The sequence below is a fragment of the Camellia sinensis genome, chromosome 3, assembly GCF_055761805.1.
Source record: "Camellia sinensis isolate YWXY chromosome 3, ASM5576180v1, whole genome shotgun sequence".
Taxonomy (NCBI): Eukaryota; Viridiplantae; Streptophyta; class Magnoliopsida; order Ericales; family Theaceae; genus Camellia; species Camellia sinensis.
Window position 1 is genome coordinate 65,648,619 of NC_138963.1, and position 16,539 is coordinate 65,665,157.

At 35.3% G+C, this 16,539-nt stretch overlaps 1 protein-coding gene across 1 annotated transcript; it reads right to left on the bottom strand.

Annotated features, from left to right (window-relative positions):
* Positions 1-267: 267 nt before the first annotated feature.
* Positions 268-5,942, bottom strand: LOC114255819 (uncharacterized). The gene is made up of 5 exons (XM_082917358.1): positions 4,721-5,942; positions 3,670-4,622; positions 2,995-3,418; positions 1,807-2,225; positions 268-1,280 (listed from the first exon to the last, which is right to left on the bottom strand). The coding sequence occupies exons 1-5, from the start codon at positions 5,940-5,942 to the stop codon at positions 300-302; spliced, it is 3,999 nt and encodes a 1,332-aa protein (XP_082773484.1). The 3' UTR covers positions 268-299.
* Between the last annotated feature and the right edge of the window lie 10,597 nt (positions 5,943-16,539).

Consider the following 16,539-nt stretch of genomic DNA (forward strand, 5'->3'; position numbering starts at 1 on the left):
TGGGTGAAGTAGGTGATAGGTTTTAACATATTCCAACATGTTATAACATGCATAAAAATGCAACTGTATCAGTGTGCCCGCACCCACGTGTATGTGTGTGTGTCAATTCTTTAAGAGAAAGAGAGAGAAAGAAGGAATGCAACAGATCTCGGAATTAATTTTTGTTAACAGTTTTAGAGATTTGTGCCTAACAAAATAATGTAATGGACATGCCACTCGTACTGCTAATTTCATGTGTGTTTTTTTATTTCCTAAGCCTCAAATTTGCTTTCTTCTCGTTTTGCAATAACATATATTCTTTAATTACTATGCAAACATTGACTGACCTGTAATATTTTAGACTCTCCACCATTAGATGGGCGATCAGTTGAATCCTCCATCAAATGTAGTGTATTTTGAGGCACGGTTGGTATTAAAATTTCAGGTGGAAGTCCATTTAACATATTATTTTCTTCCATCTCCCTTTCAGGTTGTTGAAGCCCCACATGCATTTCTTGATCAAAACTTGATACGGAGGCTTGATCAATAGATAACTTTGTCTCTAGCACAGACTTGGGAGACGATGATGAACTTGAGGCATTGGAAACCTGTTCAACCACTTCTGATACCACAGATGGTGGATTGGGATCATTAGTAAAACTTTGGTTAAGCCCATAAAGTCCACTTTCTGCAGTACTTGGTAGCGTAAGCGAGGTAATGAGTCCATTAGTACTTTGGCTAACCTCAGATATTCCAAGTTCTACAGTTTCTTGTACATGCTCTTGAGTTGATTCCAAAATGTCAGTGTTTCCAATTGGTTTCGAAGTTTCTGTTGTGTTATTACATTCAGCCAACTTTAAAGACTCTCCTTCAAACTTTTTGGAACTCTTTAAATTGTCATTGTGCTCAGTTGGATCATGTGACTCCAAGATGGTTTGATTCTCATCCATTTTCCCGGATTGGACTTCCATATAGTTGGTGTCAATAGACTTTGATTTACCTTCCTCAGACATTTTTGAGACAACCCCACTATTTTCTTCCTTGATCAATCCGTGGACTTCACTTTTTGTGTCATCAGTGGTTTTCAAATTTTTCATCTCATCATTTGCGGGGACTTGTGAATCCTTTACACTATCAATGTAGTTCAACTCTTGTGTAGACTTCATAGGAAGATTTGATGGTTCCTGTTCAATATCACCATAGGGGCAATTATGTTTTCCATTCTCTCTCTCTCTCTCTCTCTCTCTCACACACACACACACACACACACACACACACAAAAAAAAAAAAGAAGAAGCATTTCAGCATAAATAAAACATTATATGCATGAACATTAAAAATAAATATTGATTTTTCCATAACCAATGAATACAAAGGATAGCATAATCAATATGCAATTTAAGATTCTTCCATTATGATAATTACAACATTTGAACTAGGAAGTGGTCACACTATTAACATATAGGAAATATGATGTTGATGATTTTAATAGATTCATGCACAAGGCCTAAAAAATAAAGAAAATTTTCTACACTATGGTTGTTAAATATCATAAAAAAATTATTATATTGTGAGTAAGAAAATATAATCAAATCTAAGATACTATAGTGAAATACATGCTATAGTTAGTGTTTGGTCTCAATTATACTACTATGTTGGTGCTATATATGTTTTCTTTTTTATATTATTGCAAAACCCTGACTACTTGAAGTTATTCATGATCTTTGTCTATAGATGAGTAAGTTGTTGAATCTGATGACAAATCATTTAGAGGGAAATTGGACTTACATGTTGAAGAAAAAATTCATTCAACAATTTATTTTCTACCTGCTCTTCATTGAGTTTTTGGACCTTCAGGTGCATCTCTAGATGAATATTTGATGAGGGGGTTGGATCCACTGAAACCATTTTTTGTGTTTCGGATTTTGGAGATGAAGATGAACTTAATGCAATAGGAACTTGTTCAACCACCAATTCTGGTAACATGGTTGATGGAATAAGGTTATTGAAACTCTGGTTGACCCCAGAAAATTCAACATCAACTTCACCTTGTTCACATTCTCTTTCGTTCTTTGATTCCCAAATAGCTGTTTTCTTAAGTGGCCTTGATGGTGCAACCATGCCCTTATGTTTAGCTTCCTTTTCAAGCTCTGCTTCAAAATCTTCAAAACACTTTGAATTATCAATTTGCTCATCCAATTTATACGACTCCAAAATCTCGCTCTCACCATGTTGTTCATGTTGGCCTTCATTATAAACGATAGGATTTGAAATGGTTTCTTGAATACCTATGTCTTTAACTATTTTCAAGTTTCCGATATCATGGTTCATAGGGACTTTTGAATCATTCATATCAGAAATTATGCTCAACTCCCGTATAGAATTCTCAGGAGGGATACATGGCTCCTGTTCAACATCAAAACAATTGTAGTGGTCAGTCAAAATAATATTTTTTGTTGTATGTAATGACATTAAAAAAAAGATTTTAATCTATTAATTTGCTCAAGGAAATGAATAAAAAGTGGGCATGTAGAATTCATTTGCCATCCAAGAAAATCAGTACCAGTTGTAACTTTCTTTATGTCATGATAGTTGTAATGTCTACATTTCTCAAAGCTTCAGTTGTTAATTCAATTCTTTTATAACTATTTAAAGAGATTATTATACAATAGACTGTAACAACTTGAAATAAACTGTTTACATAATGTAACCTTTTTTTTAATAAACTTAATCTAGTTGTAGTTTTTAAAAAAAAAAAAAAATTAAATAAATAAATAAGAAAACCCTAGTGTGAACTCAATGATTATTTACCGTCATGATTTTATCCATTTACATAATCATTATTTAAAATATAGTTATGCAAACTTACCAATAATTTTCCAGGATCTCTAACATTAGACGGATATGTTACTGGACCCTCTGTCAAATGCAGTGTATCCTTTGTCATGGAAATGGGAGACAATGATGAACTTGAATTGTTAGGACCTTGTTCAACTACCATTTCTAGTTGTATGCTTGATATGGTGGGATCATCAAAATTCTGGTTAGGCCTAGAAGATCCAATGTCTGCAACTCCTTGTTCATCTTTTCTATCTTGGACATTCATATTCCCAATCAAATTTGAATCCTCAGCAGTGTGTTTTTGTTCACTTTGGTTTTGTAATTCTCCTTCGTAATATGTAGTAGACTTTGAATGATCATTTTTTGGATCTCCAGAATTGTTTTCGATAAGCTCAGTAGATTTTGCATCATTTTTCTTGTTAGGAACTGATTGGTCCCTTGGAGCCTCTCGCTTGATCAATATGGGGGCTTCGGCATATGTGTCTTTGATAAATCCCCAGATTTCTTTATCGTCATTAGTTAAGGCTGCTTGATCGTTCATATTGTAAATAATGCTCACCTCCCGAGCAGATGTCTCTGGTAAAGAAGATGGTTGTTCCTGTGTAAATGTCATGATAGGTACGATGATTAGTCCAATCACTTTATTTATTTTTTCCTCTTTCACACAGGCACACCATATATGTAGTAGATTTAAATAAATAATCACTTTCAATAGCAATAATGAAAATATCACATATATTTTCAAAGAAAATGAATATAAATCTCTCTTTCTGTTATGCCATCGGTTATGCTATTTAAATCTATTCACCAAAGTTGCTAGTCAATAATTTATTAGAAAAACTTACTGACCTCTAGTTTCCGAGAATCGCCACAATGAGATGAGCGAGCCTCTGATTCCTCAGTCGATTGTTGTGTATTTTCAAGTGTTGATGAAGCCAAGTTTTCAGTTAATATTGCCTTGGAAGAATAAGAAGTACTGAGTGGTTGGACATTTTCATACACTTTGTCATTGAAATCCATTGCATGGGTTTGACTGTTCTCAGGTAAATCTTGTTTAACTACTTTTTCTGGCAACACGCTTGATTCAGCTGGATCCTCAGATTTTTTGTTGATACTTGAAAATCCGACTTCTATAATATCTTGCTCACTAACCTCATTTACGTATTTTGATTTTAACTCATTTTCTTCTACTCTGGATAGGTTAGGTGAGGCAGCCCACATTTCCTCACCGCTAGAAGTTGTCTTCTTTTCCGTGTCCACATCCACATCATACACCATAAATTCTCCATCCGAAGGTGAAGTGATTCCATCTATTGTCTGTGCTGGTGAACTAACTTCAGACACCTCCACTTGCAAGTCAGAAGCCATGGAATGTGAACGGGTATGATCTAACCCATCTACATAAAATAAGCATTCCTCAGGAGGTCTTTTCTTCTCAAATGAAGATGGACTACTATCATACAAAAGCTCATTTCTTCGAGCATTGTCCTCTTTATCTACAGCTATATTCTTCAGAACTGAAAAACTAAGGGATTTCAATGTTTCATCTTTGTTAGCCATGGAGATTGGTACATTCACTTCTGAAGAAGGTAATGAGCTTGACCCACCAAGGGCATCTTTGACTAATCTTGGCTCTGTGTGAACTTCACTTCTATCCTCTTGATAATGAACATCAACCAAATTAAGCGCTTGTTCAGAGGTTTGGCCTTGTTGTCTAGAATGATTATAAGAATTGTTAATATACATGGGCTTACCTTCTTGAATTGATTTTGTTTGAATTATTTGGTTGGTACCTTCCTTATCTGCATGCCAATGGATACATATTAGTAGAACACACAAATACCTTAATTCCACATCTTACTGAGTTGGAGTTGGGGATGAGTAAATAGACCTCATTTACCTGTTTGATTTATTAATCTGGAGCATTCAGTCCTGTGTCTGGTACCAAAGTTATGATAAAAATTTTCACATCGACTTTGATCAAATTCCCCTGGCCCTGGAAAAAAAGCCCCCAAACTGAAGCTCTCGTGCCTGCAGAATATCATGTCTTTTTGTTGAGTTGATATGAACTCTTCTTCAAAATCATCCCCAGTGAGATTGGGTTTTTCCTCTTGAGGAGCATAAGGAAGGTCGAAAGGGTTGTGCATTGGTAACAAAACAGAAGGAGCTGAACTGGGGGTGGGTGAAACCTGAGGCTCACTAAAATTGTTGGCAGGAAAAGGGTTACCTCTTGGTATCAAAATATTAGCTATTTGGCTGCGAGGGTTATTGTTGCCCAAGTTCATCAGTGTTTTTCTGACCTGTATACTCAATAATTTCCTTGCTTTTCGTTTGGCAATCAGACCTTCTAGCCTCTTATTCCTTTCAATCTCTGAAATTCCAAGATCCATAAGGTTTTTTTGATCATCCTCTGTCCATTCTACAGCCTTGTTTCTATCCTCTTGTGTCTCTTCTCCATCATCGTCTTCTGCATCATCTGAACTCTCTGCCTCTAGCTCACCTCCACCACCACTGAATTTGTCAGTCGTTTCTTCAGAGTCATCAGGACACTCTGGCCTTAATCGCTGAGAAGCAGTAGACGAACTTTCAGTATGATCAATCATTGAATCTACTTTTACTTCTCGTATTTCTTTTAGGTTTTCCTCTATCAGAGCAGTTTTATCAACCAAATCATCATAGGAGATTGTTGAAGAAACCATGTCTTTTTTCTTCACACCCTCCTGCACACTAACTTCTTTGTCTTTCTCTTTGGCATATCGTCGTCTAACTGATAGAGGTCGTACACAAGAAGAGTTCTCTTTCTTGGCGGTAATGGAATCATCTTCAGCAGAATTGGGAATCTGAGAAGAAATCTCATAATTCATCTTTTGACCTCTGGCATTTTTTAAATTTTGTTGATGAATATTGAAAATTAATCTAAAAGCCACAACAATGAAGATAAGAATAGGCAAAGAGAAAACTAGAAAAGTGAAGAGAGAAGGAATAAACATGTACAGAAGGAAGAACAAAAACAAAATACCCGAAACTACTGGGTATTTTTTTATGAATGTACAACAAGATATATTGAAAAAATTAAGAACTTTTCGCATACAAACTTGGATGCCCTTTGCATCGAGATTCATCTTGATCCCTCTTAATGATCTACTTTTTCATGTATTTTTTAATTAAACTCTTGAAGAGGATAGATCAAAATAGAATCAAAATATATTGTTTAATTTCCTCCCTTTTTTGATTCTAAGAGGAGACCATGAAAATGAAATCAAAAGTAGAAAAAATATGAAGGAATTTATGTATCTGACTCAATCAGCCAGAAATGCTTCTTTTCACATGCGACATTGTATTGAAATTCCCAGAGATTGTGGGACAGAAATGGAGGTGTAGTGAGGGTAGAGATTTTACTTCATCTAGAAATGGAAACCAATCAAAATGGCTAGTTTTCTTTGTTTTTGTTTTACAAGTATGTGTTTTTGGGTCAAGTCATTTTTAGAAACTTTTTTTTTTTTTTGGCTGACAACGTAGGTAGATCCTGCAATTTAGGACTTGTCTACTATTTTGTTTTTGTTTCCTTCCTATTTTGATGGGATCAATCTGGAATGTGGCAGTTAAAAATTTGATTAAAAAGAAATAGTGGTTATTGCTGTTAGAGCATCTCTAAAATAGAATGTAGGTGTACCTTAAGAAGTGGGGGTGGTCGTTACTGTTAGACATCTAAGGACATATTTAATTGGGTGGATTATAATATATGATTAGCATTATTAATCCATGAGATTAGCCTCGTTTGGCAATTTAAAGTTTTGGTCAACAAGTTAAAAAATTATTATAAGTTGTTATATCACTCTCTTTATTTTTTACGCATCTTTTCATAAAAAGTCAAAAAGTTATTAAAATAGTCTATTCCCAATAATATTTCATTGTTTGGTTGTAATTTTTGTTATCGGGATTAGATTCCGATTAATATTCTATTCAACAAAATTGATGAATTTTTTAATCTTACAACTAGAAATGCAAAACAAGAATATAATTGGAATGATATATTTCCATATTCGTTGCAAAACAAATGTGGACAAGAGAAAATTGTTTTTCTCCTTAATTTCACGGATTGTTAATTTCCTCACTATTAATCATGTTAATTAAACGAGGCCTAATTGTCTTGTCATTTGAGCTATAATTATTAGAAATTGTTTCTATATAAACTCTTTTAATAATAAAATTATAAATTTTTGTGATAAAGAAATTATAAATTTTGTGACGTGTTATGTCACTTTATATAGCCCCGTTTCGAATAAAGGTTGGGGTTAAAATAGTCATATAGGACAAAATAGACTATTTTAGTCAAATATGATAAAACGTCACATCCAATCCATAATCATTTCATTTTTTCTCTCGTGAAAGTCAAAAAATCGATCCCAAACGAGGTTTTTCAGCGTTAGGTTAAAAAAGTCAAAAAACCAATTTACATCCTAAACAAACTCATAGTAAAATTTAGGGTAAATTACGCCGACACTCCCTAAGGTTTAGGCTAATGCAAATACTCTTTTCACGTTTGAGAAATTACACTGCACCTCTTATAAGTATTTATTATTTAACGTAAGTGACAGAAAATATAGAATGACCATAATGCCCTATATTGATAGTATGAAATTACTATGTGACCCAGTAACCCTTAACACTCTTCAATCTTCTTCTTCTCATCTCTCCTTGGCTAGCCCTCATCAATTCCAATTATAAGGCACCATCAATATATACTAACATCAACATCATTACAGCCACTAATAGGGATGACAATTTGAACCCGACACAACGAGGACCCGTTTCCCGACCCCGGTTAAAGCGATTTTTTCCTGAAAAATACCCACGACGGGTCGAGGACATTATTCAAAAATGAATCATCGATGATTTTCGGGCCGGGGACGGTGATATGTTTCCCAGCCCCGGCCCTCAACCCCGTCTCCGTTACCCCCCAAAGTAAAATTACTATATATACCCCTCTATTAAGTTATGACCCCTCTATTTGTCTGTCTGTCTGTCTCTCTCTCTTTCTCTCTCTCTTCTCTTTACTCACTTTCACTTTCACTTTCACTCTCACTCCCGTACCTCTCCTCTTCCTCAGCGCCATCGCCTTTGTTCGCGACGTCGAAGTCACCGTCCACCTCGTACCATCGTTTCATCTCCGTCGACTCTGTCGTTCGCTCTACATTCGTCGTTGCCCTCTCTCTCTTTCTGTCGCCGCCACCTCCTTCATCCCCTCCTCTCATCATCGCCATCCTCCTCCGTCATTCGTCGCAGTCATCGTCATCCATCTTCGTCGTTCATTATCACCGATCTCCTTCGTCGTTCGTCATAGTCACCATCGCCGATCTCAAATCTGTTTAATGACACTCAGATCTCATGTATGTGTATATGTATACATGTATGTGTGTGTGACTCTATCTGTCCTTTTTTTTTTTTTGGTAGTTGATCTGTTGCTGTTGATGATTTTGTTGATGTTGAAAGTGGTTGATAATGTTGTTGAAACAGATTTAGGCCGGGGATTTTTTGGGGTCAGGAAAACTCGATGATAGGTTTCCTGTTGGGGATCGGGGCTAAGGACAGGAAAATTTTTACCATCGGGGATCAGGGACGGGGAGTGTGATCACGAGCCCCAGCCCGCCCCGTTGCCATTCCTATTGGATGAGTTATGGCAAAGCAGGGTGATGGTGGAAAACCATGATGGGGAAACATATTAAGAAGGAATATGAACTTCTGGTGGGGATTGCATTTGTGGATAAAATTTGGTATTCTAAAAAAACCAATAGATGACATCAGCAAAAATTGTTAATTATCTAACAATTAATTAACAGAAGGGGCAATTGGTAATGCCACCTTATTTGATTTTAGAATTTTGAATCTAATTTTTTTTAAATTTAGTTTTTTGTTTTTCATATTTTTTTTTCCTTTCACTGATTTTTTTTAATATTTTAAGCAAATTTTGTTAGTTTTTAGATATACGTAACATAAATACACTTAAAAAGTATAATATTTGTGAAAAAATATTTTAAAAATTGGAAAAATTATCAGAAGGTACTATATGGGAATCAGTTACTCCAAACAATTCCATGGATGATCTAATACACTGATAGGTCCTCTTTGTTTTGACAACCTTACCATGAGATTCTGTTTTAAATTTTGGTATAATTTGGTGGATGTTTTTACCCTTCTTCATTAGGGAATGCAATCTTAGGGAAGTTGGATCCAATTTACATTTCTGTCACTCCAATGTAATAACGTAACACACTAAAAAATTTCTTAGAGCACTTTTAAAAAACATAACACTACTCCAATGTAGTACTAAAAGACTCCTTAAACACTCTAACATAACGCACAAAAAGACCTCTTAGTGTATTTTTCTCAAATGTAACACTCTAATAACATAACACTTTAACGTAACACACTAAAAAACTCCTCAGTATACTTTTTACAAACGTAATACTCCAACGTAACACATTAAAAGATTTCTTAGTGTACTTTTACCAAGTATAACATTCCAATGTAATACTAACATATTAAAAGACTCCTTAGTGTACTTTTTACAAACGTAATATTTCTTCAACGTAATACACTAAAAAACTCCTCCAATGTAACACTACACTAAAAGATTCTTTTAGCATATTCTTTTTCCCAAATGTAACATTTCTCCAACATAACACACTAAAAAACTCATCAATGTACTTTTTATAAACGTAACACTCCAACGTAATATATTAAAAGAGTTCTTAGTGCACTTTTACCAAATGTAATACTAACACATTAAAAATCTTCTTAGTATACTTTTACCAAACGTAACACTCCAATGTAACACCAACATATTAAAAAATTCCTTAGTGTAGTTTTTACAAACGTAACACTCCTCCAACGTAACACACTGAAAAACTTCTCTAACGTAACACTCCAATGTTACACATTACACTAAAAAACTCATTAGTGTATTTTTTACAAATGTAACACGTCTCTAACGTAACACACTAAAAGACTTTTTAGGGTACTTTTTCCAAACGTAACACTCCAATGTAACTCTTCAAATGTAACACTCTAATGTGACAGACAAATAAGTCATTACATATTCAAAAATACTAAGGCCATGTTTGTTTAGACGGACTGAATTAGGTAGGATTAGCATTTCCACGACTAATAGTCCTAGGGCTACAAATCCCTTTGGATTGTGTATCATATCCTATGTTTGGATTAAGGCTAAGTTTAGCATAACTCAAAAAAGCTAAAAAGCCAAAAAGTCACTATCCTATTTAAGTTATATCATCTTATTTAAGTCACATCACCTCTCTACCACATCACATCAAACCCAACCCATATTTTATAAAAAGTCAAAAAGTGTACTTATTTACATCATCCCAAACAACCTGTTAAGATTATAAGAAGGGACTAATAGTCTAAACTTTAGTTTAGTCTTCCAATTTATATCACACCCCCTCTATGGGATTGAATAGTCCATCATATGTGGGATACCATATCCGGATGGATTGTTAATCCGTATTTCAATTGTTTAACCAAATATCGGATTAATAATTTTATTGGACTATTAATCCAATCCCAAGCTCATGTTCACCCAAACAAACATGGCCTAAATGGATCACAAGAAAAAAAAAATGGGATTATATGGATCACAAGTCCAAAATATGAGATTTATTGGTCAATTTCTCAATAAAATTTACTAAATGTCAAAAATATAAATAAAAAAAAATTCAGTGTATATTTGTCTTCTTATATATATATTGATTTTTTAAATATTTTTTTATAAATATTTTACATTTTAGGTACATCTAGGTTGGGTGTATCTAAAAGTAAAAAAAAAAAAAAAAAACCCTTAAATATTAAAAAAATTTACTCAAAAAAAAAAAAACTTAATTTTCAAAAAATTTGAGTTCTAAAATTGAAACCAAACAAGGTGATAATTTTCAAAACGTGATGGGAGAATATAGACTAAATGCAAACTTTAAGGGATGTCACTGTAATTTACCTACAATTTTAAAAAACAAATAAATAAAACCAAATCATTTTCATGAAAAAAAACCCTACCATTTCAAAACGTGGGTTATAATAGCTGTGTTTAGAGTAACTTATTAAAAGTTAAAAATTAATAACAAAAAAATAAAAAATAAAAATATTTCTCCATCAATTTTTAAATAATTAAAAATTAAAAATTTATTTAAATTATTTTTACGTAATAAATTCTAAAAAATTACACCATACAACAAACAAACACAATGCACCCTGTTCTTGAGGGTCCTTCGAGGTAGAGGGAGATTGGGCGAATAGACCACTGTTCTGGTTCCTGTTATCAGAGAAGGAAGAGAGGTCTTCGTCAGTATATAAATTATTGATATTATTTTTGTGATAACTTGTATTGTACAAAATTTTGATTTACAAACAAAATATTATTTTCTGTCCATTTTTTTACTTCTTCATTTAAAAAAAATAAATAAATTAAAAGGGCTAGTATATGGAGGCCGCTCTCATTTGTAATGATTCTTCGAAAATGTTTTTAATTGGGGATATTTTTGTAACGTAATCGATGGGACATCTTTCTTTGCAGAGTACAAATAATTGTTCCTCCATTTCTGTTTCTACAGGTATTCCCCGCCAGAGTTCATTTCTGTTCTTCGAAAGACTTTTCCTCTTAGATAAAAAGTCTCCCTATTCTACGAACTCGCCCTCTTTTTGTATATACTGTCGACTTGCTGTTGGAGAGTGGAGTTTTTCTATATTTGGATGATAGATTCTGCCGTTGGTTCCAATGAGATCGAAAAATCTCGAATTGGTGGATTGGATCTTCTTTGTGCATTGAACCATGGCATGAAAATGAGGGTTTCCATTTTTGTGGAGCTTCTTTGCAACAAGTATGTAGTATGGTTGACATGTTAGTTGGAGAAGGGATTTGAGAAGTTCTAAAAGTTGTTCTTTTGGACATGGGCATTGTGGGTAGGTGAGGAAAACACTCTTGGCATAAAAACGGAAAGAGGTTTGGCGAGGCATGTTATAGTGGTAAACAGTGAACTCACACCAGCCGTATAAGGCCTCCCTATTAGTTAAAAAAAATGGTGTGAATGGTGTGAGTGGTGTGACTGGAGAGGCATTGTATTAATATTACCATCGCCTCCTCTCCGCTGATCGGGTCATCAATTGTTGTACTTATGGACATGTGTATGGTTGGGGTTAAAAAGAAGTCACACTGGGGCTCGGGTGTGAGTGGTGTGAGTACTTTTGATTTCTTTGCCGAATTGTGCTACACACGTGTCACATTTCTGGTGGTTTGCGTGGTTGTAAAGTAAAGATATTTTTAGAATGATTGACATAAAGCAAAGGTGGGAAAATAAATGTGTTTTAATTATTTTGAATGGGGAATCTTCGTACTAGTTTTGCTATTTATTTGGTACTATAACAGATTTGATAGTATAGAGGAATATGCTTTTGCAGTGGGATAACTATTGTGGTGAAGTTGTGTTTTTGGTACCTTGTTTCGTCCCTCATTTTTAGTCTTTCTTTTTTGTTGATTGTTTTGGTATACAATGTCAATACTTCACCATCCATGACACTTGTTTATTGTTAATCGAACAATAACCATTCTCATAATAGACTAACTCGCATTAACAATCCACAGGGAAAATAAACCAGGCCTGCAGACGTCATTACCATCTAACCTCCGATCATAAACATTTACTCTGACTAACCCACTAGCATTGAGTGCATAAAGGGGGAATATTTTATCATCCTTAATACTCTTTTGTTTGCATCTCAACCTCAATTGAGAAAATAAATTAGGCAAAGCAAGTTCAATACAACTGAAATAATTTGCTGAAGCATCTTCAACAACATCAGTTTTTATATTGTTCACCTTCATTCACCTGAACATTAAAAATAAAAATACATAAACATATAATTCTAAACAGTTTTAAAGTACATCTGACTCCTTAACGTAATTTTGTATTCTTTTCCATTAACAGTAGTAGCCACTAAATATAAGACACCCTTCAGAATACTTCTAATATTTCCCAACAGCGTATCTTTGTAGTTCGTCCAAACATCAACTGGGAAGAACTCGTCCACAATTTATATTCCGTGACGAACGTACTTTTTGTCCTTGCCACTAACGAGCTTGAATCGCATTTTTTTTAGTATTCGAAACCGGTCGGACTGGTTAAGATCAACAATCCAGGTCTCAAGATTACCCTCTCTAACTCTAATAATTATCTTGTTAGGTGTGGGGATAGAATCTGACGGACTATTATTACTTATGACGAAAAACAAAACGTGGTGGACCACAGTTTCGTCTTTAGCATTTTGTCCCAATTGAACATTCCTAATTAATTTGATACCCTTAACTACGATCTTGTCTGATTGACGGTCACATCTTTTATTACCTAACTCAATACCATTAAGTAATCTCGCCACAACTTTTATTATCAAATTTAACGTCCCTTAATTGTTCATCGTACAGTTGTAACTTTCTTACTCCCCTTTTAGTCTTCTTAATATATCGGGAAATATTCTAAACATACCGTCTACGAATGTACGCCGCCTTACAAGGTGCATGACCATGGTAACTACACTTATATCTATTGGCCACCGGTGTCCTTGACCAGCGGTACGCAAGGGGAGTCCGATACTGCCTGCTTATTACTCCTTCCATTTTTGATAAAACACTCCAAATCTTTTATCCTACAAATTTTGTAGATTCTCTTACTTTTGCTAACCCTTCTGTTCGGACACCTTAGCTTTGATATTTTTTTCCCTCTATTCCTCGTACCCACGAACAAACTTCGTCGGAGCTGACCGCCGTCTCTTCCCACAATCTTATTTGCCACGTCAAAAAATGATCCACGCACATTTAAGTGAACTGCTTGTAATTTTCGGGATACTCTTATAAGGAGTACAACATTGTATACCAAAACAATTAACAAAAAAGAAAGACTAAAAAGGAGGGACGAAACAAGGTACCAGAAAAATAACTTTACCACAATAGCTATCCTATTGCAAAAGCATATTCCTTTATACTATCAAATGTGTTATGGTACCAAATAAGTAGCAAAACTACCCCGTGATTAAGTACGAAGATTCCCTAATTAAAATAATTTTAACACATTTATTTTCCTACTTTTGTTTTATGCCAATTATTTTGAAAATATCTTTACTTTATAACCACGCAAGTCACCAGAAATATGACACGTGTATAACATTATTCGGCAAAGAGATCAAAAGTACTCACACCACTCATACCTGGACCCGAGTGTGACTTCCTTTTAACTCAAACCATTCATGTGTCCATAAGTACAACAATTGATGACTAAGATTAGCGGAGGGGGGCGTTGATAATATTAATACAGCGTCCTCAGTCACACTACTTACACCATTCATAGCAGGTTTTTAATTAATAAGAAGACTGTGTATGGCTGGTATGAATTGTCACGACCCAAACCCGGCCCTATGGGTTTAGCACCGTAACCGGCCAGTAATCCGAGATTACCGAAGGCCTGCTGAACAGTAATACAGTAAAACAGAGTACAGGGCCTGACGGAAGCCAAAACAGTAATTAAACAATGTCCAATGAGCTGCGACGGTCTGCATGCCAAAAAGATCTTTCATGCATTCACACATACACAAACAGTACAGTCTATACAGAATTTACAGTCACACAGTACAGGGACCTAATCCCTTGATAACAGTACGGTAAACATTCAGTCTATACAGAACAGTTAGACAGTATGAAGACAGGCGGGGGAAAACAAACAAAACACCCCCAAGCCATAGCATGGCAACTCGGAACCTCGCAGTGAGGCACAAAGGCTGGCTTGACAAAACTGGAGTTACCCTGACGCTCCTAGCTCCGATCTGGTGCCTGTACACCTACATATATATATGAACAGTGAGCTAAAGCCCAGTGGATAACATAAAGCGTAAAGGGGTTTAGAATGAATGTCCTTACAGTAATGAAAGCAGTTCAATTCAATCAGTATTTCAGTTGTTCAGTACAGTAAACAGTCATATGTGGTACATCCATTAACATAACAGTAACAGTAGGTCTTAAAAGACCGAACAGTAATGATGGCCATCAGTCAGCAAACAGTAGTGGTTCCACGAGGGAACCGACAGAGATCTCTGTAACAGTAACAGTAACAGTAAACAGTAGGTACTAAGGATGCCACAGTACAGTTCAGAAATAAAGGACATACATTCATTCAGTAATACCAGTTCAGTAAACAGTTCAGTTCAGTATTCAAAAGATATCAGTTGAACATATCTTTACACAATTGTTACTCACAAAGTTTGGGCTACAGTATGCTAGAGCGTGTCTCCCCAGTCGCCAACCCTACACAGTTAACAGATTGAACACACACTAAGCTACCCAATTGGGAACGGTAATAACTTAATTCCTAATGCCTCGGTGTGTTCTACATCTATATCCTCAACAAGATGCCTTAAACTAGGCCTAAGAATGCCTAGAATGGAATGAGGATGCAAAGATGTACATTTAAAAGCATTTTCAGAAAAATAGGGTCCCGCTCGAGCGCATGTTTCCCCGCTCGAGCGGTCACGCAACAAAGGTACACGCTCGAGCGTAAACTTACCCGTTCGAGCATACTGTAAAAGTACTGGATGGGTGAAATCTCCGCTCGACGCCCGCTCGAGCTTGAGACAAGACTCCGCTCGAGCGGACTGTAAAACAGTGCAGAGAGATGCTGGATGCTCGGATTCCACGCTCGAGCGGCATTTCACCCGCTCGAGCGGAAGTGCGAAATCTGGAAAACCCAGATTGCACCTCCAAGCTCAAAACCAAGTTCAAAAGCATCAAAACTCGACCTCTTGGGCTAAATTTCCAGAAAACACATGTGAACTCATAGTTAAACATGGTTCAAAACTCAATTTGAGAAATCAAAGCCCAAGGGTGTTTTATTCAAACCCAATTTCAAACCAATTTCAGGAACAATATGAACATGCAACATGCATGAATTCAAACCATTTTGAAGCTCCAATGTGATGCTCTAAGGAGCCAATTCTTTTCAAAACATGGACCATTACAAAATTATGAACATGCATGTAACCTTTTGCCATGAACTCAACTCAAAATCCAACAATACTAACATGCATGCAAAAATTGAGCTTCAATTCACCATTAATGGACCAATTCATGACTTAGCTCTACAACTAGACATGAACCATGCAAGAACCAGTTCAAACACAAGAATGAGAAGATAAAATCCTTACCTAGAACTTGTATTCAAGGTTTAGGAGTCCAATTAGGCAAATCTCCTATGATCTCTTCAAGCCTTTCAAGCCAATTCTCTAGAACAATTCCACTCTCTCACTTCCTCTCTCTCTAGTTCGGTGGTGTGCTCAAAATATGGCTGAAGAAATGTTTTGATAAAGCATACACAAGGCTCAAATATGAGTAAACAAAGGCCTCACTAGATGGCAAAAGTGTAATTACGTCAAACTCTTTAATTGGCTTATTTTAATCTAATTTACTCATACCTAATCGGTTTTCAGATAATTATACCATAAAATTACATTAATTATGAGGATCATAAAACACTGACCAATTCCGGATTCGGCCGCCGATAAGGCCTTCAATTAGCAGTTTAAACATATAAGAATGAACAGATAATCATACAGTCAAACAGATAGAATGCAATTCAAACAGATGTATTCATTTAATTCAGTTTAAAGTTC